General features: G+C 41.6%; 2 protein-coding genes across 3 annotated transcripts in view; one reads left to right on the top strand and one right to left on the bottom strand.

The window, feature by feature from the left end:
* Positions 1-2,212: 2,212 nt before the first annotated feature.
* Positions 2,213-9,809, bottom strand: PURG (purine rich element binding protein G). Of its 2 annotated transcripts, none has more exons than XM_083481949.1 (2): positions 9,441-9,809; positions 2,213-8,116 (listed from the first exon to the last, which is right to left on the bottom strand). In XM_083481949.1, exon 2 carries the CDS (start codon positions 8,101-8,103, stop codon positions 7,090-7,092), a length of 1,014 nt encoding a protein of 337 aa, XP_083338075.1. In that variant the 5' UTR covers positions 8,104-8,116; positions 9,441-9,809; the 3' UTR covers positions 2,213-7,089. The 2 variants fall into 2 exon arrangements, with proteins under 2 accessions (XP_083338075.1, XP_083338076.1); XM_083481950.1 differs by having other exon boundaries at positions 2,213-7,989; positions 9,441-9,807.
* A 119-nt stretch (positions 9,810-9,928) lies between these two features.
* Positions 9,929-27,438, top strand: part of WRN (WRN RecQ like helicase) — a 62,404-nt gene continuing 44,894 nt past the window's right edge. The window contains exons 1-12 of the mRNA XM_083481656.1: positions 9,929-10,054; positions 11,447-11,543; positions 12,508-12,623; positions 13,146-13,291; positions 15,570-15,718; positions 18,213-18,362; positions 19,534-19,606; positions 22,277-22,391; positions 23,474-23,867; positions 25,071-25,151; positions 26,825-26,957; positions 27,309-27,384. Coding sequence (XP_083337782.1) covers positions 11,481-11,543; positions 12,508-12,623; positions 13,146-13,291; positions 15,570-15,718; positions 18,213-18,362; positions 19,534-19,606; positions 22,277-22,391; positions 23,474-23,867; positions 25,071-25,151; positions 26,825-26,957; positions 27,309-27,384 — 1,496 coding nt within the window. The 5' untranslated portion in view covers positions 9,929-10,054; positions 11,447-11,480. The remainder of the gene's footprint in view (positions 10,055-11,446; positions 11,544-12,507; positions 12,624-13,145; positions 13,292-15,569; positions 15,719-18,212; positions 18,363-19,533; positions 19,607-22,276; positions 22,392-23,473; positions 23,868-25,070; positions 25,152-26,824; positions 26,958-27,308; positions 27,385-27,438) is intronic.

Raw genomic sequence — 27,438 nt, 5'->3', positions numbered from 1 at the left:
AATGCGACAGCACACTCCTGATCTCAATATGGTCAGATCAGTAAAGTTATGGCTGCAGTGAGATTTTGATCGCTATCAATCATGTTACATTTGAAACATATGAATGCTATCTCAAGAGCTATATTTATTTGTGTTTAAGCAAATCATTGAAAGTATTGAGAAATATAATAAATGAATCTATCAGATCTACAGACTTAAGATTCAGAGTGGCTCTGGAAGTAGTGTTAGCGTAAAAACCTACACGTAGGATTGCTCTCAAAATTAACCTTGTTTTGCAAAACCACAGCAAAAACCCACTCACATAAAAATCCTCAATGGCGGAAATGAAATAATTTCAAAAAATAGTGACAGGATTGCAATTTTCATATACATACAGTATTAAGAAAATCTCCTGCACTTCCTTTACATGCAGGTTCAAATAATGACTTGCGGACATTCACTAAAAAATGTCTGTTACCATGTCATCAAACTTTACTGAACCACTTGACGATTACCATACTATGTCAGTGGAAATTCCAAAACTGTTAAACTAGCTTGAATTGGTTTGTATATAATTCTCAGGAAAAGTTCAGCTGTACTAGATCTGTTCTAAATTATGTTTTGGATGACTGGGAATAAGTCCTCTGCTCATGCACTCTCTTATCTCACTAGTTAAGTCAAGAGTACAAAGAGAAACAATTACCTGGTTAGGGCAAGCTACCGTACATCATGCTGGAGCATCCGAACCAGAGAGCTATACTATGCACAAACTCACAATTAATGATAAAACCTCCAGCTGAAAACCAGAATTTTACTCTTCAAACTGATCATGAAAAGGGAGGATAGAGTGTACAGCAGAGGTGGCTAACCTGTGGCCCCCCAGAAGTTGTTGGACTCCAACTTCCATCAGCCCCAGGCAGCATGGACAATAGCTGAGGGTGATGACAGTTGTAGTCCAACATCTACAGGGGCAAATGTTAACTATCCCTGCTATAAACCATTGTTGCTCAGGGTTGAAAGGAGTTGTGCACCAACAATATGACTCTTTTTTGGTTTGGGCGATTGGAAACATGACATCTGAGCCAAGCTTATTTGTAGCAGCAAAAAGTTGCTTAGAGAGAGAAGCCTAGAGATTCTTCAGCTAGCATAATATCAGAAGGGCGTTTTTATAGCTTAAAAAAACAGAAAATACCTAGGTATGGCATGTCACATGTTTTCATTCCACTTCAACCAAATAAAATATTTACTCCAGTTCTTTACTATTACAAAATGTATTTAGGAAATAAAAGTGATTCTGAAAACAATGAAATGGAAAAAGCAAATTTCATTTTGGACATTGCAACAAAGATGATGATGAAAATGTTTTATGTGCACATACAAATGAATTTGAACCAGTATGTTGCGATTATAAAGAGCTTAATTTAATCAAACTGCAGCTAATCTACAGCAAAAGCTAAATAATAAACTAAATATATTGCTACTACACAAATTGCTATAGTTTCAATTAACATGGTTATCAATAAATGATCATCGGTCCTTCCTGAACCTTGCTGGTTCTCTTCCCTATGGAGTTTTTAAGCCACTTTATTAAACAATTTAAAAATGCACAAAAGTTCACTAACAAGCATATAATGTTAAAAGCTCCTACCAATCTGCATCCAAATAAAATATCATGGGTGAGAACAGGCATCCACTCATGCAGTGGGTTCCCCCCCCCTCTTCCTCCATTAGCCCCTCTGTGTGCCCCTAAAACTTGTTCCATATGGTTGAAGGATCCTCTGGAACAGATTTAGGGGGCAGGCTGTGGATGGAGAGGGGAGAAGAAAAACCAAAAGTCCTACTGCATGAGCAGCTTTCCATTGTGCAAATGGGTGTTTATCACTGATGTTGCCCCATACGGATATAGTATTTTGGATCGTTCTTAAATATCAGCACTATTTTGAGACTTGCAGTTCAACTATTACATGAAACACTATGGTATTCCTCCCTAAAGCTTCGCTCTACAGCTCCCATCAGTTCTAAGCAGCTATGCCAGTGGTCAAGGATGACAGAAACTGTAGCCTAAAAACACCTGGAGGGCATCAGGTTGAGGAAGGCTACACTATAGCACCCAATATTACACCTTCACTCTGCACTTTACAACCTCATCTTATATTTTAAGAAGCATTTTTGCTGCTATTTTTCTTTCAACTCTACTGAGAGGCCTGCCTCCCTGTGTTTTTTTAAAAAAATGTTTTCTTTTGAAAATATGGGGTAACTCATAAATTAAACAGTTTGGTGAGCTAAACATTTGCCTGAAAATTCTGTTTGTACAAAAGTTGAATTTTAGATCCTATTTTTAAATTCAGAAATTCAGATAGAGATTTCAGGGTCAAAGGCTTAATATATAATAATGGGTGATACTCAACCATCATTCTGAGACCAGACCAACTGAAATCAATAGGTTTACTTTGAGTTTGATTAACATTGGATATCAGCCAACATGCATATGGTAATCACTGCAAATATCTTATTAGATATATTAAGGGTGATATTCCAATTGTGTCTGACCGCTAGCTGAACAGAATTTCCTTTTCTCTCATACCTGGCAGACCCCCAGATATTCACCAAATCCGCTTCCAAGGGTTGGGAGAGGCTTTGGAGCAGATCTGAAGTGGGACCTGAGGGGGTGCAATAGGGAGGATAGGGGAAATTCTGCTTGTGCAACACTGGGTACCACCCTAAATCTTAGAACCGATTCACACTGTCCTTTTTCCCCTTTATGCAAGAGCTTACAAACTGCTCTGGGGTAAACACTTATGTGGGGAAATGTGCTGTAAACAAGTATTCCACAGATATAGTCAAGAGTGATTCATGTTGTTGTGTTTGCTCGGGGAGAAAAGGTTTTGTTATGTCCAAAATAACCTAGCCTTGTTGGTTTATTATCGGAACATATATGTTACTTTTCCTCTTGTGAGTTTGGGCTGGCATCTAGATAAGGATGGGTAAGGTGCGACTATCATCAGCCTGTTCACAGAAATCTAAACCTAGGTTTAGCAATGTTAAAGAAGAGACTTTGTTCGTTTTGACGTGGAAGGGCGTGCTGCTGATGAATGGAAGATGGAATGTGCTATAATTTGTGTGCAAACACAAAGCATGTGATTCTCATATTTTAACGATATGGTCCCCTTAAACAGGGCTTTTTTTCAGCCGGAACTCAGTTCTGGCACCTCTTAGGTGGGCTTCATTGCCATTATGAGAACAAGGGAAGCGTTCATGGTGAGTTCCGGCACCATTTTTTTCTAGAAAAATAACACTGCCCATAACATATTAATTGCAAATTTAACTAAATTGAAAATGTTAAGAAAATTTCCTTGGAACACGATTGGAGAATTACCGTAGTCTATTTACCCGATACTTTTAAGCTACTACAACAGTAACACTACTCATGTGTGAGAGAAATGGGCAGAGAGAAACTGGTCCTTAGAACAGCAGATTCTTAAGAAAAAATAAGTTTTAATATTGAGATACACATATGATGTCACTATGAAATAGTATCTCCATCTTCATTTCTAGTTTTTAAATCTGTCTGGTTTTGACACATTAGATATCTTTTATCCCACTCTTTTAAGTATAGGAATAAGAATGGTTTTTCTGCATCTTTTTTCATCAAACTTACTTGCTTTTCAGTTAGTGTAATGTGCTATAGATTTTCACAGAATTGGTACAAAGTACAGCCATTTTAACTGTCCTGCGGAACTCACTTGTACAACTGTTTTGTGATAACAACTTTCTAGGTTTGTACTTCAGCAAAAGAGAGGCTACATTATATGAGATATAGCCAGCACACGTCACCTACTACCAACCTGGTGTAAACCACATAACATTTAGTCCCCAAAAAGGACTCTTGATGGAAGGAAGAGGAATTATGTGACAACACTGCAAAACTACAGATAGGACAAAGTTATTTAACCCACATCTGCAGCAGCTGCAGTAATAAGTTACTTTAAAATCTATTGAAGTATCTGAGTTTCAGAAATATTGATTATTCAAATCCAGTGAGAAATGTACTCAATATTTCTGAAAAAAAACAGGCCACTAATATTTTGAAATTAATTTCAAAGTGGTGCCTGTTCTACTCAATCATGCCAGTGTAATTTGATCTAATCCATAAAATAGATCACTGACAGACATATATGCAGAAAGCCATTTTTATACTGATTTAGAGTATAATATTGAAACACACTGTACCAGACCTGTAGCAGAAATGTGCTTCTATTATTTATAAAATATAAAGTGCATTATTATCAAAATCACAAAACTGACAGACTTTCTGTCTGGACCATAGTTTTAAAAGAGAGGTCAGGGCTTTACTGTAAAATTCTCTCATGAGAACAGATAATTCAAGAGGTACAAATTGATTTTATCCACCCGGCCCTCCTAGATTTGTTTTTGGCCACGCTTTTTAGTGCAAATAAGCTTGTGTTTTTCTCAAGTTTAAGGGACATGGCATTTTTGGGGTGCAAAGAATAGTTCTTTACATTATAACAGACCCTTCTGCAAACACTACATGTTATTGCCACTCTCCAAAGATGGGGGTGTACTGCCAGGTGTAAAAAGAATCTATTTCCCAAATTACCATTTAAGCTCCGAGCTTTGTAAATTGACTATATAACCCTTGGATATGACAATATGAAAGAAGCAGTTGCTTCCAATGGATAAGCCAAAATCACTGTATACTGTATATAGTAGATGGCCACTTTACAGCTCATGTGTAGTCAGTCTCAGATGCTCACATGTGCATTTCATCAGTGCTTTTTTTCCTTAAAAAATGTTTAGGGGTACTCTCATTCTGACTCAAGAAAATCACCATTTTATAGTTTAAATTGGGGGAAATAAATACAGTAAATAGACGAAAGTACAAAGATTCACAAAATGTTTAGGGTTATGAGTCCCCCTGTGTTCCCCAAGAAAAAAAGCACTGCATTTAATTAAGGGCATAGTTGATCTGAAGAAGACAACAACCTGCCCCTGTAAACAGATGAAAATGGGGAAAGAGAAATTTGGAGTGGGGTTGAGTACAGAATCCATGGCAAAATCCAGAAAACAGGATTTAGATACAATGATGCAAAATTGCACATGCCAGTGTATAAACAAATATAAATTCTGACTGAAGCGTAAAGATACCACTTCACAGCTATTTCCTTTTTTAAAACAGGGGAAATGCCTTTTTTTGACAACCAGTTAGACAATTTGTATACTTTTATCAATTAAAAGTTTATATGAAGAATGCAGGATATTTCAGTGAACCATATTTAACAGGATAGGATAAAGTTCCCGTAAAATTCCAATAAAAACGTATTGACTGATATAAGAATTAAACATGTTGCGTACTGAGGGGGAAGGGAAAGTTCCTCATAGTGAGACGAGAGTTGTGAGAATGTGAGCATCAGGAGTTTCTACATTCATGGATCCTGTATTTTGGAATCCAATAATACTACCATTACTATAGGCATTGGGACGTGCAGCACCAAATCAGCAATATGGTAATTTAGGCTTAGACAACTCACTATAATTTTAAAACATCACAAACAGTACATAGAACTCTTTCATTCAGATGTCTAATTTCCACCCCCCAGAACATCTCTTAGTATACTTTTATACTAAGATGAATGTATAACATTTCAATGATATCATGGCCCAGTAGGCCACTACTAATTAAAATAACCAAATTGGAAATCTTAGTTTTAGGTTTGACATTACTCATTAATTGTTATTTCTGAAACTAGACCAAACACTGAATAGGTCCACTTTTTATATATTGGGAAACTCACCTAAAACAGTGAAATTAAAGTCCATACATCTTTCCCCCCTTCTCTGTCACAACTGTAACACACATTTCTAAAGTTCCTTTGGTGATTTTGGTGCAAGTTCACTTTTTTCTTTTCTTTATCAATAATCAACACAGAATTCTCCATTCATCATCTTGGTATTTTTAAAAAAATCTTCTCATGATTGGAACTCTTGTCTCTAGATATCCCTCTACAGATCAAGATGTAACTCTACAGCATTAAGCTGGAGGATCATGGGTTAACGATTTAACAAAAGAAGAAGTGCAGATTGTGGCCTGCAATAATAATATAGATTTGAAATGTAAGATTTAAGGGAAGTGCTGATAGCTGTTATTGAATGCTTCAACTGCATCAGTGTGAAATCAGAGATCTGTTTTGTACCAGTTAAGTGATGCACCAAAATCTCTCAAAGCATTTTCATAAAGTATAAAGATAAAAACAACATTATTCTACTACTTTTCCACATCACATATTTAACCTCCTTATTTTGAATTTTAATTCCAACTGTAACCACCTACTAAATTCCCACATCACAGCAACTTGCTGGAGCCCCTTAACACCACAAATACAAAAATAGCTTTTGAAATGTTGCAACATTATTTAAATAAAACTCTCCTCACTTGATGTAAGCAGTCCATACAAATGGATGATTCATGATAAACATTACTCTCAATCAAACATGGATTTATATTGTTGGGACACTTAAAATTAATAGGTTATCATAAAATTGGGTAACCATGAAATTACTGGCCAATACACTATAGAGGTTTGATCCCCCCTCCCCCACGCTTCCAAGATTTTTACCATAAAGTGACCAGCAGATAGTTATTCAAAGATACCTTTCCCAATACAAGTATTTAAAATTTAAAGATCAGTTTTGGTCATAAATGCTCTATGGTTAGTATTAGAAGACATTAATTCGATCTGCCTTACTTGTACTGTATCATGTTACACTGCAACACAAACCTGGTACAGATTATTTTAAAGGTCGTAATAAGAGATTTAGCGCTATTATACACAAGTAGTCTTTGAAGACCATGAAATTATTGGAATTTTCAGAATCATTGGGTGGTTAACTATTCTCAACTATTCTGATAGAAATCACAGAGATATTACTGGGTATAATTTAATATGACAACCAAACCCTTGTAATATTTTATATATTGGTGTTATCTAACAACAGGGAAGAACTTACAAAAAGAAAGGCATCTTCTTCCAACAACGTATCAGTATCTGTAGCCAATTTTCTATTTTGTTTCTTGGCCAGTTGAAATACATTCTAATCAAGACCCTCTTGTTCTTCACCACTGTCCCCTCTTGTATCCATTCTTTTCTCTTTATGGCCATTGTAAATTCTCCTCATCTCCTCTTCATACTTGATAAAGTTTTCCCCAAATCTTGTCCATGCTTTGAATGGGACAGTGATGGTGTTACGGTAGGGAGGCCTCACTTCACTTACCTTCAAAAAAATACCGTACCTGTTGGACCCCACATCAAAGTAGAACCTTTTGTTGTCTACCCTGAAGGAGGTCCCTTCTGGGAGTTCAGGAGGCTCATCACCTCCGCTCCTCCTTTCTTCTATGTCTCCTTCACCATACTCTTCAATGAGCTGGACCAAAGCATCCCTGAACTCAATCATCCCCTGTGCTGGAAGGACAATAGTTTGTTCCTGTCCCAAACTGTGACCAAAATATCCTATCATGCCTGGTCCTCTAATCAAGGTTTGTCTAATCCGTAAGAAACGTCCACGTTGGTTCTCCTTCAGGTCTAGGTAATACTTCCTATTGTCTCTTTCAATATACTCAGTTTTTAAGACGCTGTGAAGATGCTCTTCTGAGCCAACTGATGCTGGAGGTGATGGTGGGTGATGGTGTTGCCGTCTTCTTGAATCTTGCTCTTTGCCATTACCGTGATCATTCCGATGACTCTGGCTGCCTTTTAGGCCCAAATGGGCATAGTGCTCTATGAAATCTCCCAGACAATCCTTTAGCTCAGAAGCTACTGACAAGGAGAGAGTCAGCTTGCTTTTCCTGATATTGTCCTGCCTGCCTCTTCCTATCCAGACTTCTGCTATCTTCAGAAAGCGGCCTCGGGAACTCTGTTTCACATCCAAATAAAACCTCTTTTTTTGGATGTCCACTCTTTTGGAGGCCAGCTCCTGGATCTCCATGCAGCCCGCCTGAGAAGAGGAGGCAGGATAATGATACTGCTGCTGGGACTGGGAGTAAATGCTCCTGTGTAGGCCAGAGCCCCCCACACTCCTTCCTCCTCCTCCTCCTCTGCCTCTCTCCATCTTTACCAATCAACTGAAAACAACAAATATATGACAAAGATGCATAACACCATAGACATCCAGCATGCCTATTCTGCTTTCCCGGCAATAGCCTCTCTGTACATAATTAATTTCACTAGAAAGTTGCTCCTGTAACACGCCTCTTGCCTTTTATTCCAACCCACAGTACTGTGGGGAGCTAGGGAGAGAGAAACAGAGCCCGTTCAACCCATAATAGCTATGGATGTTACAAGGGGCAGGGAGGGATTTGGAGCCTTTCCTGACAGGGATACATTGTGGTAAAAGCTTCACATGCAAAATTTCTGAAGGTTATTAATAATGTTAAAGAGAGAGCATAAATCTTAAAAGAGAAAAGCGGTGATGTAGGGTCGCCATCCCCCTGCCCACCTTCCCTGGCCCTGCTTGTGCCTTAAATAGCTTCCCGACATATAGAAACTTTCGCCAGCTTTTCCTGGCGAAAGGACTATTATTTAGAAGACATCTGATAGCAGCCCTGTATTGGGAAGTTTTTAATGTTTGACATTTCACTATGTTTTTTACATGTTTTGTAAGCCGTCCAGAGTGGCTGGGGGAAACCCAGCCAGATGGGACAGGTATTATTATTAATAATAATAATATATGATAGAAAAGCCTTCATATGCTGAATTTCAGCATGTCAGGACTGGGATAGCTCAGCTGGCACAGCACGAGGCTCTGAATCTCAGGGTCAAGAGTTTCAGGGTGGTGGGTTCGAGCCCCACGTTGGGCAAAATATTCCTGCATCGCAGGATGGCGGGACTAGGATGATCCTCGTCGTCCCTTCCAGCTCTCTATGATTCTAGGATACAGGATCAGGGCCAGCAAAGAATGAAAGAAAAGGTAACCCTATACCAGCGCCCCTCTTCTGAAATTTCTGCATGTGCTGCTGCTGCCGCCGCCGCCGTTCAAGGCAGAAGGTAGCATGCCCTTTGTTGGGGATGCAGGATAAGGGGAAGGGGAAACCCCTGGAATAAAGGCCTGCAAAAAATAAATAAATATTGCCACCCTTCCCGATTACGGGCCTTCCCGCCACCACAAGCCTTTCTAACTGCTCGGCTGTCTCTCCCCCCCCCCGCCGCCCTCGGCAACAGCCTCCCAGGGTCAAAGCCAACCCCGCTTTTTCTACCTTCGGGAGCAACCCCCACCCCTCCACCTGACACAGCAGGTGACTGTTCCCACGGACACCCCCTCGTCTCCTCAGGCCGACAGACACGGCGCTCTCCGTGCTGTGGGGGGGGGGATGGGGAGGGAAGGATCACCCGCCGCCATGACACGCAGGCGAGGCGGGCGAGGAGGGAGCCGGGCGAGGGGATACTTACTCCATCTCGTCAGCCGCTCCTCGCCTCCTTCCTTCCTTCCTTCCTTCCTCGCTCGCCAGCTAGCCAGTCAGCCGCCGCTGGCCCCCGCAGCGCTCGCCTTCCCCGCGCTGCCGCCCGCAGGGAGCCGGAGAGGAGCATCCCCGGCCGGGCAGGTCCTACCGCCCGCCCGGCTCGCCTCCCGCCGCCGCCTCAGGTCCGTTTCCTCCGCCGGGAAGCCGGGACGGAGCCCGCTCTCCGCGCCAGTGGACTGAAGGAGCAGGGCGACGAGCGGGGCGAGGGGCCCGGGGGTTCGTTTCCCGTCGCCAAAGCCTACCGGTCTCCTCTCCCGCCTCCCCTCACAGAACCGCAAACTACAAGCCCCAGAATGCCGCGCGGGCGCCAGAGGCCGGCGGGCGCGGAAAGCGCTACGCGCATGCGTCTCACCTCATTTCACCTTCTAGAGTTGACAGCTGCGGAAAAGGGAGGGAGGGCGAAGGGATGGGCTGGAGAGGCGCGGTAAACGACGTCATTCGGTTGCGACAGTAGCGTCGGCGGCTTTTGACGGCTATTTAGCGGGTCTGGCGGGAAAGGTTGCTAGGATGAGGGGTGAGGATCCCAGGGAAGGCTTAGGTCAGGTGAGTTTTCCAGTGCCGAGCCTTATTCAGACTGGCAATGTCTGTGACTGGGTTGAAGAAGGTTGTATGTACACGCAGAAATTGATTGTGTAACTTCTGGGCCCTCTGCACTGGTTCCATACTCGCATAGTTACTTCAGTTTGCAATGTTGTTAGGCTGTACACCTATGCACTTACCTGGCAGCAAGTTATATTTTATAAAACGGGAGGAGGGCTTACTCCTGGGGAAACGTGTATAATATTTAATAATAATAATAATAATAATAATAAATTTATTATTTATACCCCCCCATTTGGCTGGGCTTCCCCAGCCACTTTGGGCGGCTTTCAACAAAATACTAAAATACAGTAATTAAGCAAACATTAAAAGCTTCCCTAAACAGGGCTGTCTTCTGACTGTATTAGGCTGTAACATTACAAATATTCCTAAACACACTTTCTGTGGAATAAGACCTTTTTACCTATGGAAACCTGTGGAACGCCCTCCCTTCAGATGTGAAGGAAATAAGCAGCTATCTTCTCTTAAAAGACATCTGAAGGCAACCCTGTTTAGGGAAGTTTTTAATATTTAATGCTGTATTGTTTTTAACACTTGATTGGGAGCCGCCCAGAGTAGCTGGGGAAACTCAGCCAGATAGCAGGGTATAAATTATAAATTATTATAATATTATTATTGTAACCTAACCGTGTCTACTTAGGAGTAAGTGTTATTAAATTTAATGGGGCTTATTCCCACATAAATGGGATTATGATTGCAATTTAACAGTTCCTCCTTTGAATATTTTACGGTTAAGCAATATATTTTCTTTATATTATTTGTTGTTGTTGTTTAGTCATTTAGTCATGTCCGACTCTTCGTGACCCCATGGACCAGAGCACGCCAGGCACTCCTGTCTTCCACTGCCTCCCGCAGTTTAGTCAAAATCATGCTGGTAGCTTCGAGAACACTATCCAACCATCTCATCCTTTGTCATCTCCTTGTCATCTCCTTGTGCCCTCCATCTTTCCCAACATCAGGGTCTTTTCCAGGGAGTCTTCTCTTCTCATGAGGTGGCCAAAGTATTGGAGCCTCAGCTTCAGGATCTGTCCTTCCAGTGAGCACTCAGGGCTGATTTCCTTCAGAATGGATAGGTTTGATCTTCTTGCAGTCCATGGGACTCTCAAGAGTCTCCTCCAGCACCATAATTCAAAAGCATCAATTCTTTGGTGACCAGCCTTCTTTATGGTCCAGCTCTCACTTCCATACATCACTACTGGTTATATTTACTTATGTGGAAAACTTATATTCTGATTTCCCCCCAAATAACTGATTGGAATGGATTGACTTATGCCACACAAAGCATTTCAGATTAGACTGAGCCAAGTTGTATACTTGTTTTTTCTTTTATTCCAGTTAACATACAAATCCAAACAAATTTGATAAGAATATGGATTCTTCATCAAATAAACTACCTCAGTGGATGACTGAACAGGCCAAAGGGGACAAAAAGGTAAGGAATGGGAATATGCTTGATTCACACAAGAGAACAAGAAGGAAAAAAACAGTAAAAAGTGGCAGACTCTGAAATGCAGCACTGATTGTACTTCTGTGTGCAGTTTCTAATTAGCAAATCACATAGAATTTTTCCGTTGCACGAAAAAATGTAAAACTGCTGCATTTCTTATATTTATTATGTCCCAAATAATAATAATAATAATAATAATAATAATAATAATAATAATAATAATTTATTATTTGTACCCCGCCAATCTGGCTGGGTTTCCCCAGCCACTCTGGGCGGCTTCCATAGAAACCAAAAATACAGTAAAATATCACAGATTAAAAACTTCCCTGAACAGGGCTGCCTTAAGATGTCTTCTAAATGTCAGGTAGTTATTTATCGCTTTGACATCTGATGGGAGGGCGTTCCACAGGGCGGGCGCCATTACCGAGAAGGCCCTCTGCCTGGTTCCCTGTAGCTTTGCTTCTCGCAATGAGGGAACCGCCAGAAGGCCCTCGGCGCTGGACCTCAGCGTCCAGGCAGAACGATGGGGGTGGAGACGCTCCTTCAGGTATAGTGTTGATGTTAGCTTGATACCATTGCTCATGAGGACTGGGTGTTGTGATTGCATGACCTGAAAAGTATTCCAAAGGAACAGTCATCAGTGACTCTCCTTAAGGTTTGCAGGTTGAGTAGTGGAGATTGAGTTGATGACATGGCATGTGGTGACATAGCAAATAATCTCTGTGTTGGAAGATGTATATGTTTTATATATGTGTGGGTCAAAGCGTTTTCTTGGTATGCATTGGATGCATTAACTTCTCTAATTACCTATCAACAGAAATTGTTGTGATGCTTTTGTAACCTGGACAAGAGGGCAAGCGCACTGTGACCTGTGCCAGTATGATTGATCTGAAAACCATTTCTTAAACATCCTTTACAACAAGCTCTCTTTTGCATTTTTATGAACCAGAATAATCCAGTCCACCGGAGTGCCCTGGAAGACAACCTTCCCTTCTTAGAATTCCATGGTTCCGTTGTTTACAGCTATAATGCAAACGATTGTTCCTTACTCTCAGAGGATATTGTGTAAGTGACTGAAAGTTTAATTTAAACTGCTAACCCTATGGCATCTCATTTTTGTAAGCTGAAAAAAAAAATTATGTTCATTAGGCTGTTATAGACAAATCTGATCCAAATGTGGGAGCCACCTCCAAAATCTAGGAATAAGGGCCATTAATTGAAAGAGGTATGATGTCCTCAATATTTCTCTCTCTCTCTCTCTCTCTCTCTCTCTCTCTCTCTCACACACACACACACACACACATACACACACACAATGAATCAATCCATTAAAAAAATGAAGGACACCCCCCCCTTGCAAAGATTTATACAGTCTTTCATGTCAAGTTAGTACTAAGGATCCTTGCAAGTACTAGGTCTGGCACAGAACTGATAAAATAGTCATGCAGTATTTCTTGAAGGAAGAAAAGACACTAACAAATATTACCTGTGCAAATCTATGCCCTCTAGGTTTAGAAAGGCTTGCTTCTGAATAATCCTGCACAGGATTGCACTGTACTAATCCTGTTAATACCTTTTATCTTCTAGTACAACCTTATCCTATGGAGCTGCATTAGGATTTGACATTGAATGGCCGCCATGCTACACTAAAGGGAAGGAGGGCAAAGTCGCTTTAGTCCAACTCTGCGGATCTGAACAAAAGTGCTATTTGTTTCACATCTCTTCTATGTCAAGTCAGTACTGTGTAGTTAATCTCTCAACAAATTGTACTTGTTAAGTTGTCCTTTCATCTAAGCTGTAGCTCAGTTTGTTTGCTTTGTTGAACACAATCTACCGCATTTTTTTTGCTCTATAAGACGCACCAGACCATAAGACGCACCTAGTTTCTGGAGGAGGAAAACAAGAAAAAAAATATTTTGAATCCCAGAAGCCAGAACAGCAAGAGGGATCGCTGCTTTCGCTGTGCAACGATTCCTCTTGCTGTTCTGGCTTCTGGGATAGCTGCGCAGCCTGCATTTGCTCCATAAGACTCACACACATTTCCCCTTACTTTTTAGGAGGGAAAAAGTGTGTCTTATAGAGCAAAAAATACGGTATTTTGTAAAGCAGCAGAAGGCCTGCTCTCATAATAGTAGGACGTTTTGTACCCTGGCAGTCCAAACTCTGTAACCAAGAAAAGCTGGACTTGCTTAACTTATGCAATGTGAGAACCATCTTGGTGGATTTCAGTGTTCAGGGAGGTTCTGTAATCCTTCCCACAGTGGAATACCGGTCAAATATATAACTCTATAGAACTGTACCATGCGGTTCTACTGCATATGTATAGTACAGATTCATGCTGAGTATTTTGCAGTTCTGGAGGGAGGGAAGTTCTCACTATGTCAAGTGTGATATCTACCTGAAGGGATCCTGATCTCCATGATACCTAGTGTGATAATCTTTTCTCTTGTAGCAAATCTGATCAGATTTCTTTTCAGGCAAAATATTGTTTTTATTGATGTGTAAACTGGAAAGTTCAGAGGTGTCAGTTTAGCACAACAATTTAAATTGCTTCATTCTGTTGAGGGAGGAGAGAGTAGGATTCTTAGTGCAGAAGGAAGTACAGTTGGAATTTATCATGTCACAACATATCTCTGCCTGTACAGTTCCACTACTTTTCTTTCCCAGATCCAAAAGAAGCAATATCTGGGAACGGGCATTCAGTATTTTTCTGCTGTGTAGGGAAAGACATGCTCAAATTTCCTGCTACTGCTTTTCTTCGTTTCCAGGGCCTTCCAGGTCCAAAGTGGGGGCAGAAAAAGAATATTATAGCAGCTACTTGTTGAGAGTGCTTTAAAAATTAATCCTTCTTCCCAGGGACCTCTGGGAATTGTAGCTCTCTGAGGGCAATATGGGTATTCTAACTCCTCTTTGAGGGACGCGGGTGGCGCTGTGGGTTAAACCACAGAGGCTAGGACTTGCCGATTAGAAGGTCGGCAGTTCGAATCCCCATGACGGGGTGAGCTCCCGTTGCTCGATCCCTGCTCCTGCCAACCTAGCAGTTCGAAAGCACGCCAAAGTGCAAGTAGATAAATAGGTACCACTCTGGCGGGAAGGTAAATGGTGTTTCTGTGTGCTGCTTTGGTTCGCCAGAGGCGGCTTGGTCATGCTGGCCACATGACCCGGAAGCTGTACGCCAGATCCCTTGGCCACTAAAGCGAGATGAGCGCCAGAACCCCAGAGTCATCCACGACTGGACCTAACAGTCAGGGGTCCCTTTACCTTTTTAACTCCTCCCTGCACTCTTGACAAACTATATTTCCCATGTTTCTTTGGGTGACGCCATGAATGTATAAAGTGGTATCGTAGTGCTTTAAATGCGGGGTGCTCATGGGACCAAAGCCTGTGTGGCTGTTCCTGAACCGGAAAGAAATTGTTTTGGCTGTAGCTTTCTGTTCCTAGCAAGGGATTTTTGGGGACACCAATTCCTCAGCTGCTGGTGTTTCTTCTCCTCACTTAAGTCAGGTTGTTTGGGGAGGTGACACTGGTTTCTTCACGCTCGTTTCTTTTGCTCCCACTGAGCCTGTGAACCAAAGCTCAGTGCTTCAGATTCAGTGCTATCCATTATGTATCAATGCATACACAGTACTTCAACTCTGTAGCTAATATTCATGTCTCCTATCTTTCTGGGCTGAACCTGTGTTCTTTTGAATTTGTGAGCTGTATCTCTAGATCAGCTGGTGAATATGATCAGAATTCTCTTGGAAGGAAGGGTGGGGTAAAAAAAATGTAATGAAATATTCTGTTGTCTATTCAGCACTTCTAGTTGAAAATATCTTTTTTTTGGTGGGTAGGTAATTTAATGTATAGCTGAGGTGGTGCATCTGTGATAGAGACCAGAATAACATATAATTTACTTCTTTCTTTTTTTTAAAAAAAAAGCATTGTGAAAAGCCTAAGGTTACATTAAATAGATAGGATATACATTCCTTAAGTGGTTATTTTAAAAATGTGCATACTTGATCTTTTCAGACTTTCCTTTGGCACTAAAAAAATTGCTTGAAAGTAACACTATTAAAAAAGTTGGGGTTGGTATCGAAGGGGATAAATGGAAGCTGATGCGTGATTTTGAAATCAAGTTGGAGAGCCTTGTGGACCTGGGTGACCTTGCTAATGAAAAGGTAATAATAACTCACTCTTTGTTATTAGAGTGGGTACTCAACAGAGAAGTTATAGAAGATCAGCTATGTAGGTGAGAAACCCTATGCTGTGTATTTAGACTAACATTGCTGGATGAATCTCCTGTAGCTAGTGATATCTTAAATTTTAAATGTAAAACATGGTAAAATGAAAATGGATATCCCATAATGAGATCCTTTTAGGATCAATGTTCATATTGTGCCAAATACTTTCTTCTCCTTCGCTTTTGCTTATTGGACTGTATTTTCATTCTGCATTATATGAAACTTTGTGATTTTTAAAATATAAATAATATTGAGGAACTACTATGGTTGCTGGCCTCAGATCAGCCTAGTGCAAAGAATTCATTTCCCAGACTATGAATCTATAGGAATTTAGAGAGACTGAGAATGGACCGTCTCAGTAGCTAGAAATTTCACTTTCCACAAATCTGGGGTGAGCCTTCTTGCTTGTCACTTGAGTATTGTTTGGCCAGGGTTCACTGAATTCTCATGTAATGTGTTGGGTTTCTGGAACTCCCTGCTCCAATGACACAAAACACAGGAACATAGGAAGCTGCCTTATACTGAGTCAGACCAATGGCCCATTTAGCTTAGTATTGTCTACACTGACCGTCAGTAGTTCTCCAGGGCTTCCAGCAGGGATCTCTCCCGGCCCTACCTGGGGATGCCAGGGATTGGGCCGTCTTCATGCAAGGCAGAGGCTCTGTCACTGAGTTATGGCACACCAAGCCTTATGCGATGAATATTTTCAGCTAATGATACAGAACTTTACTCTTACTCAGCGGATATAATAATAATAAGAATTTATTATTTGTACCCCGCCCATCTGGCTGGGTTTCCCCAGCCACTCTGGGCGGCTTCCACAAAGACCAAAAATACACTAATATGTCATACATTAAAAACTTCCCTGAACAGGGCTTCCTTAAGATGTCTTCTGAATGTCAGGTAGTTGTTTATCTCTTTGACATCTGAGGGCGTTCCACAGGGCGGGCGCCACTACCGAGAAGGCCCTCTGCTTGGTTCCCTGTAGCTTTGCTTCTCGCAATGAGGGAACCGCCAGAAGGCCCTCAGCGCTGGATCTCTGTGTCCGGGCAGAACAATGTGGGTGGAGATGCTCCTTCAGGTATACTGGGCCGAGGCCATTTATGGCTTTCAAGGTCAACACCAACACTTTGAATTGTGCTCGGAAACATACTGGGAGCCAATATAGGTCTTTCAAGACCAGTGTTATGTGTTCTCGGCAGCCGCCCCCAGTCACCAGTCTAGCTGCCGCATTCTGGATTAGTTGTAGTTTCTGGGTCACCTTCAAAGGTAGAGCGCATTGCAGTAGTCCAAGCGGGAGATAACCAGAGCATGCACCACTCTGGGGGCAGGTAGGGTCTCAGCCTGCGTACCAGGTGGAGTTGGTAGACAGCTGCCCTGGATACAGAATTGACCTGTGCCTCCATGGACAGCTGTGAGTCCAAAATGACTCCCAGGCTGTGCACCTGGTCCTTCAGGGGCACAGTTACCCCATTCAGGACCAGGGAGTCCTCCACAACTGCCTGCCCCCTGTCCCCCAAAAACAGTACTTCTGTCTTGTCAGGATTCAACCTTAATCCATTAGCCACCATCCATCCTCCAACCGCCTCCAGAATACATCTATTCATTGTGGCACACTGTCTTGCCAAATGCAAGGTGGTTCTTTTAAAAGAGATTCAGAAGCAATACAAAACACGAGTGAGAAGAAGGTTTTATTCCTAAAAAACGAGCAATATATACATACCAAGCATGCACTTCTATCTGCAACTTGGAAGCCCTCAAGATGTGGCGAAGTGACTCCCCCAGGTAGCCTCAGTTTGCACGGCCCTGCAGCCAGTCACTCCGTGCACAAACTTCTGAAAAACTCTGCCCAAGCCATCCGATGTTATAGATAGCCATCTCCTCTCAATGCCCCACTTTCCCACAACAATTTCCAACATCACAGAAGGTTCCCAGCGCTATCCTCCCAGACTGATTAAGGCGTATGTGGGGCTTCACCTCCTCACCACTGATTAGGACATCAAAAACTGTTCTCACACCATCAAAAGCTTAACAGCTGCAAGGGAGGACATCAAAAACTCTTCTCACACCATCAAAAACTTAACAGCTGCGAGGGAGGGGGAAGGAACAGAGGCAGGAAGGATAACCATGTTAGAATCACTAACTCTTTGATAAACATTTTGTCTTCTGGATGGATTTCCCATACACACACTTAATTGCAGCATGGCTCATGTTAAAGGTAGCTGATTTAAGGTTTCGTATCATGAAATTCTTTCACAGCCTATTGCTCCCCTTAACCTCTGTTTTAAAATTTAGCGTGTTCTCCGAACACATTTTAAAGCTGCGATTTAGATTTATTCCATCTCTATCTGAAATATATCACTGTGCGCTTATTATCTGATGTAGCTTCAAAAACAGCTCGCGCTTAATGTTTGCAACTTATTTTGTTTAGCTCAAATGTAAAGAGATCTGGAGCCTGAACAACCTTCTGAAGCATCTGTTCCACAAACAGCTTTTGAAAGACAAATCGGTCCGTTGTGGTAACTGGAAGCAGTTTCCCCTTACAGAAGAGCAAAAGCTGTATGCTGCCACCGATGCTTATGTATGTACTAAGAAGCTTATATTTTTCTAGGTGACGTCTGGCAGTATGCAATTTGCAAGCTTACTATGGCCTGGTTATGATGATCGGCTTAATATGCCAAGATGTGGACGAGCCTTGTGTCTGAGTACACAGCCCCTACCCTCTTACTTTCTCAGCGTCCCGTGAATTAACCCAGAACTCTACTGCCAGGCATAGTTTCCTGTTTGATCCTACCAAAGACACTTTCCCTTGGTAGTGCTGAAGTGATCTTATGTAGAGAGCAGCATCCTCTGACTTCTATAAACCATATCCCAGGATTGCAAAGTCACATGGGGGATATGGGGCTGAGTGTTGTTCCTTGATATTTGTTGGCACCGTAACATTTTGCTTTTAAAAAGTAGAAGCAACTGATACAGGTGAGAATCAGTGGTTTTGGCCAATGTTACAGGCTCCCTCAATTCTCTGATTAAAAGAAGTGTTAAGCCACTCAGAAGGTAGAGAGAGAGAGTATTTCTTGGAGGACATCCCAGCTACATAGGACTGGGCTGCCAAAAGGAAACAGAAATGGCTTCTGATCCAATCTGGAAGCTTCTGGTCATAATTAACTTCATAGAATTCTGCATTAACCACACATCGTTAATTTTGCATGAAGCTGCCTGCCAGTTAAGGGCATCATTCTCTCACTATCCCTGTTGTCAGAGATCAGGCAGGTGGCATCTGTGGAAGGGGTTTTCTCCATGGGGGGTGCCTTGACTTTGAAATGATCTCCCCAGGGCTCCTTGCCTAATGCTTAGACTAATGAATTCTAACTGCCAGGCCAAGACCTTATTTCCATGGGCTTTTAATGACTAGTTACCTTTTTGCTGTCCGCTGAGAATTCCCACCTAGTCCCACTTTTTATTCAAACTGTATTAAGCTGTTTCCCTGTTGTTTTATAATTTTTAAAATTGTTCATTATTGTTATTTTAAATGGTATGCATCCTTGAAAATTCTTGTCATGAGTTGGAACAGACTTTTTTAAAAAAAATATAAAATAGTTGAGCACAGTGTCAAAAGAATGTTCACTGTTAAGATGCTAATAAAAACAAAAAATTTTTTGAGAGAGATAGGTAGTTTTAAATTATATGGACTGAGAAAAAATGTTAAGCATTACCTTTTGCATTAAAAAGTTCTCTTTGCTCTTATGTTGCAGGCTAGCCTTCTCATTTACGAAAAACTGGTGAATATGAGTACTTCTAAGCAGATGCAAATTAGTGTAGAAAAAGGTGAGCTTCAACGTAAACCATAATGAGGTTCTACCCATCCCCACTTTCAACTTCTGTTGTCTTTCCTCTTTTCCTAAAATGCATTGGGCAACGTGATAGACACAGTTAATAATAATAATAATTTATTATTTATACCCCGCCCATCTGGCTGGGCTTCCCCAGCCACTCTGGGCGGCTTCCAAAAAAATATTAAAATACTGCAATACATCAAACACTAAAAGCTTCCCTAAAGAGGGCTGCCTTCAGATGTCTTCTAAAAGTCTGGTAGTTGTTGTTCTCTTTGACATCTGGTGGGAGGGCGTTCCACAGGGTGGGTGCCACCCTCTGCCTGGTTCCCTGGGCTTCTTGCAATGAGGGAACCGCCAGAAGGCCCTCAGTGCTGGACCTCAGTGTCCGGGTAGAACGATGGGGGTGGAAACGCTCCTTCAGATATACTGGACCAAGGCTGTTTAGGGCTTTAAAGGTCAGCCCCAACACTTTGAATTGTGCACGGAAACATACTGCGAGTTCATACTGTGTGTATTATCAGAGCTGTGGGAAAATAGAGTGGGTGTGGTCATATACTTGAATGAAACCGCAAACTGTTTGGTATACATAGTAATACCTTGCACACCTCAAAAGGTGTCCCTTTTAGATTGGAAAGATTGCTAGCATGACTTTCCAATGACTGTATTTTACAAAAAGCATGGGGGACGGGGGAGTCTTTTAAAAGGCATTGCATTTTTCTATACAATTGGAAGACTAGGGGGTACACTATGACCCTGTACATGGATGCATTCTACACACGTTTCCTTCAGATACCGCAAATTCAGGCCATTTATAGCTTTACTGGTTAATTTCAGTGCTTTTATTTGGTTCCTCTGCCACGTGGATCCACAGATAATGAGGCGACGCTGATGAGAGTTTGCAGCAGCAGGGATAGCTCCGAGCGAGTGACTGTTTCCAACTACCGTAGCTGCTCTAGTTGACTAGCTTTGGTTAACTAGAAGCAGAAGTGAAAGCTTCTAAGCACCTCCTCATTTGCTAACCTGGAAGGACGCTTGGATTGTCCACATTGCACTAAACAATGAATTACTGTTTCAAACTTGGATCCCCAGCTGCTGTTGGACTACAAGTCCCATCATCCCTAGCTAGCAGAGAGGGCTTTTCCAATTCATGCTTTAAAACTGGGATGTCCAACCTGTCGACTGTGATTGACTGGTCGATCCCCGGATGATCGTGGTCAATCGGTGGTAGTGATAAGCAATGGAGTGAAAGTCCCTGGCCGCCGTCGCTCTTTTCCTCTGTTGTGTCAAATGGGTGTTTTGCCAACGAGTTAGAAAACAAAAGCAGTTGTTACTGCTGCATTGTTGTTTTAGGTGAGCGATGTCTCCCCCCCCCCAATATAAAGCTAAACATGCTTTGCTTACCCCCCTAAAAAAAGGTAAACAACTTTGCCTTCGCCCCCCCCAAAGGTCAGCAACTCAACAACTTTGGGTCTCCCTCCAAAAGGGGGAGTAGATCGCATTCTCTTGGGAGTTGGATGTGCCTGCTATAAAACATGTTGTGCCACCTGTTAAAATCCCTCTTAAATATGTGTGTGTGTGTGTGTGTGTGTGTGTGTGTGTGTGTGAACCAATTGGTTTTTACTGATACATCACTGATGTTCTTTTGGTTGTTATCCTATTTTTATGTCCGTATGTTGCACACCACATTGTTATATATTCTGGTAAGTGCAGTTTGCAAATATTTAAATAAGTAAATATATATATGATAATTCGGTTGCAAACTTGTGTACTTACCGGGGAATGCACTGCTGAAATCAGCAGAGCTTGTTTCTAAAACAAAGTATACAGTGGTACCTCGGGTTAAGAACTTAATTCATTCCAGAGGTCCGTTCTTAACCTGAAACTGTTCTTAACCTGAAGCACCTTGGGTTACATACGCTTCAGGTTACAGACTCCGCTAACCCAGATATAGTACCTCGGGTTAAGAACTTTGCTTCAGGATGAGAACAGAAATCGTGCTCTGGTGGCGCAGCAGCATAAGGAGGCCCCATTAGCTAAAGTGGTGCTTCAGGTTAAGAACAGTTTCAGGTTAAGAACAGACCTCCGGAACGAATTAAGTACTTAACCCGAGGTACCACTGTACTTCGCCTTCATCTTCCATCTTTAATGAAAAAAATTGCAAGGCACCAACACATTGAATTGGGTCCATGAAACAGACTGGCAAGTAATGGACCCACAACTGCATGTTGGATGAGTTGCAGTTTCTGTGCATTCTTTGGAAACGGCTACATGTAGGCAACATTGTAGTAACTCAACATAAAGGTTAACACTTCATTATTATTATTATTATTTATTAATAATTAGGATTTAGGTGGTAGACTCATTTCATAGCAAGGATATGGTGATTTAAGAATGACCAGAAAGATTTAAGCATGCATATGAAACATGTTAGGAGAATTCTTTGCCTCTCTGAAAAAGCCCAGTGGAAGCCCATTTAAAAGTAATCATTGCAATATCCCTTATTTTGCGAGCAGGCCTGACATTTTAAGAGAAGTAAATAGCTATTAAAACAATGAATTTTACTTTGTTGTTGTTGTTTCAAAGCCAGGTAACTGGAAAAGAGCACATAGTGCTTGGTAAAAATAATGTTCACATTGACCTTCCCTCCCCTAAAAACAAACAGATGGGGCCCTATTGGCAAGTGAAATGAAGAAGGAATTCGCATCTTTATTAGAGGAGATGGTGGATTTAGCAAATAATCTTCCTGGCACTTTTGGACAATCTACAAACGTTCAAAGGTTAGGTGTTGTTTGCTTTATTGGTACAAATTAATGGTATTGTGTTCTTTCTCAGAACATTAATGATCTAATTCAGTGAGTGCACTATTTGTATGTTTATGAAATCATATAAGTTAAGTAGGCTTGATAAGACAAAACCAAAGACAGGCCTTCTTTACAGTGGTGCCCCGTAAGACGAATGCCTCGCAAGACGGAAAACTCGCTAGACGAAAGAGTTTTCCGTTTTGGAGGTGCTTTGCAAAACGAATTTCCTATGGGCTTGCTTCGCAAGACGACAATGTCTTGTGAGTTCCTGCTGGTTTTTTCCCTTCCCCCCCCCCTTTTTCTAAGCCGCTTATCAGCTGATCCGATCAGCAGATAAGCCGCTAAAAGCCACTAATAGCGCTAATCCGTCAATGGGCTTGCTTCGCAAGACGAAAAAACCGCTAGACGAAGAGAATCACAGAACGGATTCTTTTCGTCTTGCGAGGCACCACTGTACTTGCACCAGGACGTCTGTACTTGCACCGTAGCTTTTTGGGCCTTATTTCTTACTGCATTTCCGTTTACTCCTTAAAAAATCTTTTTAAGAATGTCCGGAGACCCCCTGAATGTATTTTATAGCGCATCAAGAAATATTTCATGTGTAGTTGCCTTTTAAGGTGTGCTTGCCTGGATTGCAGGACAAGTTTTTTTAAATTGTGGTACCCAGATTATAAGAGTTGTACTCCCGCCTCTTCTGAACTGTGAAAACATCTTAATTTTGTCTGACCTAGTCTGAGCTAAATTTCCATTCTCCTTTAGCTTGTTGATTATTTTTAATGATCCCTTTTCCTTCTTGGATTTAACTGTGTCTTTTAAGATCTATTTTTTAAATGTAATTGAATAACCTTTGTTTTTTAATTGAAAAGTGCTTTTGAATAAGGGCTAAAATATGGGCAATAGATAACTGGATTGTATGTATGGTTTTCTGGATCCTACTAAGAAAGGGGAGTGCATTTAGATCAGACCAAGAATACATCCAAGTTTGCTTTAACCCTCTTTGGATAAATCCATCAAGCCCATTTTGAAGCTTGCTCTGCTTTTTTGACATTCTTTAATAGAGCTGCAGAAATTTTGGCTGCCATGTCAGAAAACTTCAAGGCTTTCAGAAGAGAGCTGCTTGTTGAGCCTACCATCCAGATGGAGCTGGGAGATACTACAGATTCAGAAATGATCTGCGGTAATAAAGAAAAAACTGAAATATCAGACTTGACTTCCAAGGTCACGTCTGAGTCAGTCGATCGTGTGGGTCACAAACTAGTCCAAAAGGAAGCCCTAATGGAAGGTGAATCGGAAATTAATAAGAAAAAACACGCAGATGATGCTTCAGACAGTGGACCTAAAGCTGTGGTGGGAGAATGCTTAATGTCGCTAGATATAACTGAATATGAACTTCAAATGTTGGAGCGTCAGGCTGAGGAGGAGCTGCTAAGTGAAATGGCTTGTATGTCTAAGGTGAGTCTATCTGGATAAGGGTCTAAGAAAAGTAGCACAGTGGAACCTTGGTTGTCGAACGCTTCAGAAGCCAAACAATTCAGAACCCGAACGTTGACAGCCCGGAAGGGAATGCTTCTGTTTCTCAACGATTTTTGGAAGTCGAATGCCTTCCGAGCTGCATTTCTCCCATTTTTCAATGGATTTTGCCAACCGCAATTGCGCCTCGGTTGTCGAACGGTCTTCCAGAAAGGGTTCCAATTCAAAGTGTTGGTGCTGACGTTTAAAGCCCTAAACGGCCTTGGTCCTGTATACCTGAAGGAGCGTCTCCACCCCCATCGTTCAGCCCGGACACTGAGGTCCAGCACCGAGGGCCTTCTGGCGGTTCCCTCATTGCGAGAAGTGAGGTTACAGGGAACCAGGCAGAGGGCCTTCTTGGTAGTGGCGCCCGCCCTGTGGAACGCCCTCCCTTCAGATGTGAAAGAAATAAGCAGCTATCCTATATTTAAAAGACATCTGAAGGCAGCCCTGTTTAGGAAAGTTGTTAATATTTAACGCTGTATTTAACACTTGATTGGGAGCCACCCAGAGTGGCTGGGGAAACTCAGCCAGATGGGTGGGGTATAAATAATAAATTATTATTATTATTATTATTATTATTATTATTATTATTATTATTCCAGAACAGATTACGTTCGACCATCGAGGTTCCACTGTAATGTTTAATCTATTAACAACCAGATATTTCTCCCAGATTTCAGTAGGGCTGCAACAACTGAAGCAGTATTGTATGAGAGGTGGGCGGGGGTCCGCTTGCTTCTCGAAATCTGAGAAACCCCTGTTTTCTCCTGTGACAAAATATCGGACTTTTAAACCCCTCTCCTAACTCAATAATAAGGCTGTGCATAACCCTTCTCATGTTACAAGGGTCTCCATCATTTTGGGGAGAAAGTGCTGTGAGCATGAGCCACACATGACTACTATGGGGCGTGGCATAACACAAAGTGGCTGCTTTGGGGGATGGCATAATGGCCGTCACATCTAAATGAACAGAAAAAGAGACAGAACTACAAAATGGTACGGACATGCCCCTTGCCCCCCCCCCAACCTCAGTTGCCCTATCAATGGGGGGAAAGGCACAAACATCAGCCGCTGTCATGTTTGCTCACAGAGAGAAGCAACAGCAAAATAGAAACTGCACTCACTTTGAAACGTTCCTTTTAGGAATCAAGCCATCTAGAGGATGAAGAGGATTCTCTTTGCACCATTGAAGATGATGATGAACTTGAAATGGAGATGCTTAAAGTAGGTGTTTGAAAATCTACTTATCAGTTTTTAAAGTGCATTTGATCATGTTTCTGTTAAATATCAGGTATAAGTACAGTGGTACCTCGGAAGTCGAACGGAATCCGTTCCGGAAGTCCGTTCAACTTCCGAAACGTTCAGAAACCAAGGTACAGCTTCCGATTGGCTGCAGGAAGCCGTGGAAGCCGCATCGGACTTTTGGGTTCCAGTGAACGCTTACAAACCGGAAAACTCACTGGCTGGGAACAGTATTTTACTGTGTGCACATTTTTGCTGCTTTTAATAAAGGCCCATGGAGGCATTGGCATTCTGATTAGAGAGACAGAAAAGCAGTTATGGTTGCCTAAATGAAAGTGAGAACGTAGCATGTTTTGGTGAACCGGCGCTGTGTGTCAAAGGTCCCTGCATGGGGGAACCACTTATGCAACAAGGTCTCAGCTGCTCGTGCTGCCCCCTCCCAGAGAGATTATGGTAATTCAGGGTTTACACGAACAGTAAAATACTGTTTATGGACAGTAAAATTCATGGAAAACTATAAGGGAAAGGTCCAACCCCACCCTGGTCCTGTTTTTGATGGATAAAAATTGTGTCTTTTTTCTAGAGGGTTCTTCTACATTAGTTTTTTTGTGTGTGTATGGGGTGGGAATTGCATTGCCGGGCTTTAACTTTCTGGCTGCTGGCTGCCTCACCTTGCATTCTTGGGATCATTGGGATCCCAGTCAAGGCTCGGTTTTGCTGAGTATCAATTACCCGGAGTATCTAGGGGGTTCTCCTGATCCTACCTGAGCCAATTAGTTTCTTTCTGGCTAGTTAGATTTTAATTTTCAGTTATTTATTTAAATACCCACCATAGAGAGATGCTCTGAAGCTTGGTTATATTGCGATAAAGAAGCAAGGGTTGGAATGGGTTGTTAAGCATCCCTATCATGTATTTGGGTTGCTTGTCCATTCATGGTATAACAGAGATAATTGTGTTGAGTTTGGCTGGGAAAAGTTAGAAATCCCAGGGATGAGGCTTGAGCCTCTTCCATTTTCTCACGGCGTCTGTTACAAAATAATAATATCTGCTGACGTTTAAAAATAATAATTTACTTTTCTTTCAGATGTTTGTTTTTTCCGTGTACGAGCATGTTTTTGTAAATGTGTTGCTTTTTGGAATAAATAAGTTGTTATTGAGAGAGAGGTTTTGTAAATAGAGAGAGAGAGAGCGTGCTAGCTCTTGGTCATGTGCTTTGCCAGGTATTTCCTCTACTGAAGAAGTTTGTATTTGGTATAGTATGTTTGACTGGAGCCATTGAGAAAATGTTTGACAAGCAAGAATAGACTTTTAAATACTGGTGCAGTTTAGCGAAATGAAATGCTGCCTCTTCTCCTGTGCCTTAACAGCAACTTGATATGAAGAAATCAAGGAGCTGGAGCTTTTTCTTGACGGGCAGATAAAGTGATAGAACTATTTGCAACTTTTCCCACCAGCCAAGTTTCTTTGTAATGGAAGATTATTTTTACAGCCTAGAGTCATTCTATTGATAGGGTTTATGAGCTCATTAACTAAATTAAAAAACAAACCAAACAGGTGCGATCAAATGTAACTTCACTCCAGCATCTTAGCTACCTCTGATTTATTTGCATCTTTTGATCTAAGAGTGTCTTAACTTGTCCAATCTCTTCTCCAGTCCTTAGAAGAAATAGACAAGCAGAATAAAGATTTCACTGATTCGACCCTGGATAAGTCCAAGAGGCAAAACGAACTCACTATAGATGATAATGAGGAAGATGAAGGCATTGAGGAAGAGGAGGAAAGTTGGGGTAAATAGTTTTTTTTTTAATAAAAAAAAACACTTTAAAAGTTTGTTAAAATATATCCAAAGAACCACCTATCTAGTTCTGCACTTCAAAGGGAACTTATATTTCTCCAAAGAGAAGCTTAGACAAACCTCCAAGTTTCAAGAGCAATTTATAATAAAGCATGGGGAATCTGCTGTTTAGGGGTGGCGAGGAAACCAGAATTCTCACTGAGGATGCCTACAATAGTTAGTTAGACCCCAGTCACTATAACAAGTTAAAATGGAGACCTAGCTACAAGAACTGCTTCTCATGACTTCACTAGATTTTGTACATTCTTTAGCTCTGAATCTTGTGTTTTCTGTGTTTTCAAAGATTCCTACTTGCCTAGACCCAACGATAAACAAATTGCTTGCCTAAAGATGTATTTTGGACATGCAAATTTTAAACCGTAAGTTTTATTGTTTTCCTTTCCTATACACAACAATAGGAAGGGATCTGTGCT

The sequence above is a fragment of the Podarcis liolepis genome, assembly GCF_965112155.1.
Source record: "Podarcis liolepis genome assembly, chromosome: 17".
Taxonomy (NCBI): domain Eukaryota; kingdom Metazoa; phylum Chordata; class Lepidosauria; order Squamata; family Lacertidae; genus Podarcis; species Podarcis liolepis.
This window is presented reverse-complemented; position numbering and strand designations above follow the sequence as displayed.

Coding starts and splice junctions, on each gene's coding strand:
- PURG (XM_083481949.1), bottom strand. CDS start 8,103: ATGGAGAGAGGCAGAGGAGGAGGAGGAGGAAGGAGTGTGGGGGGCTCT.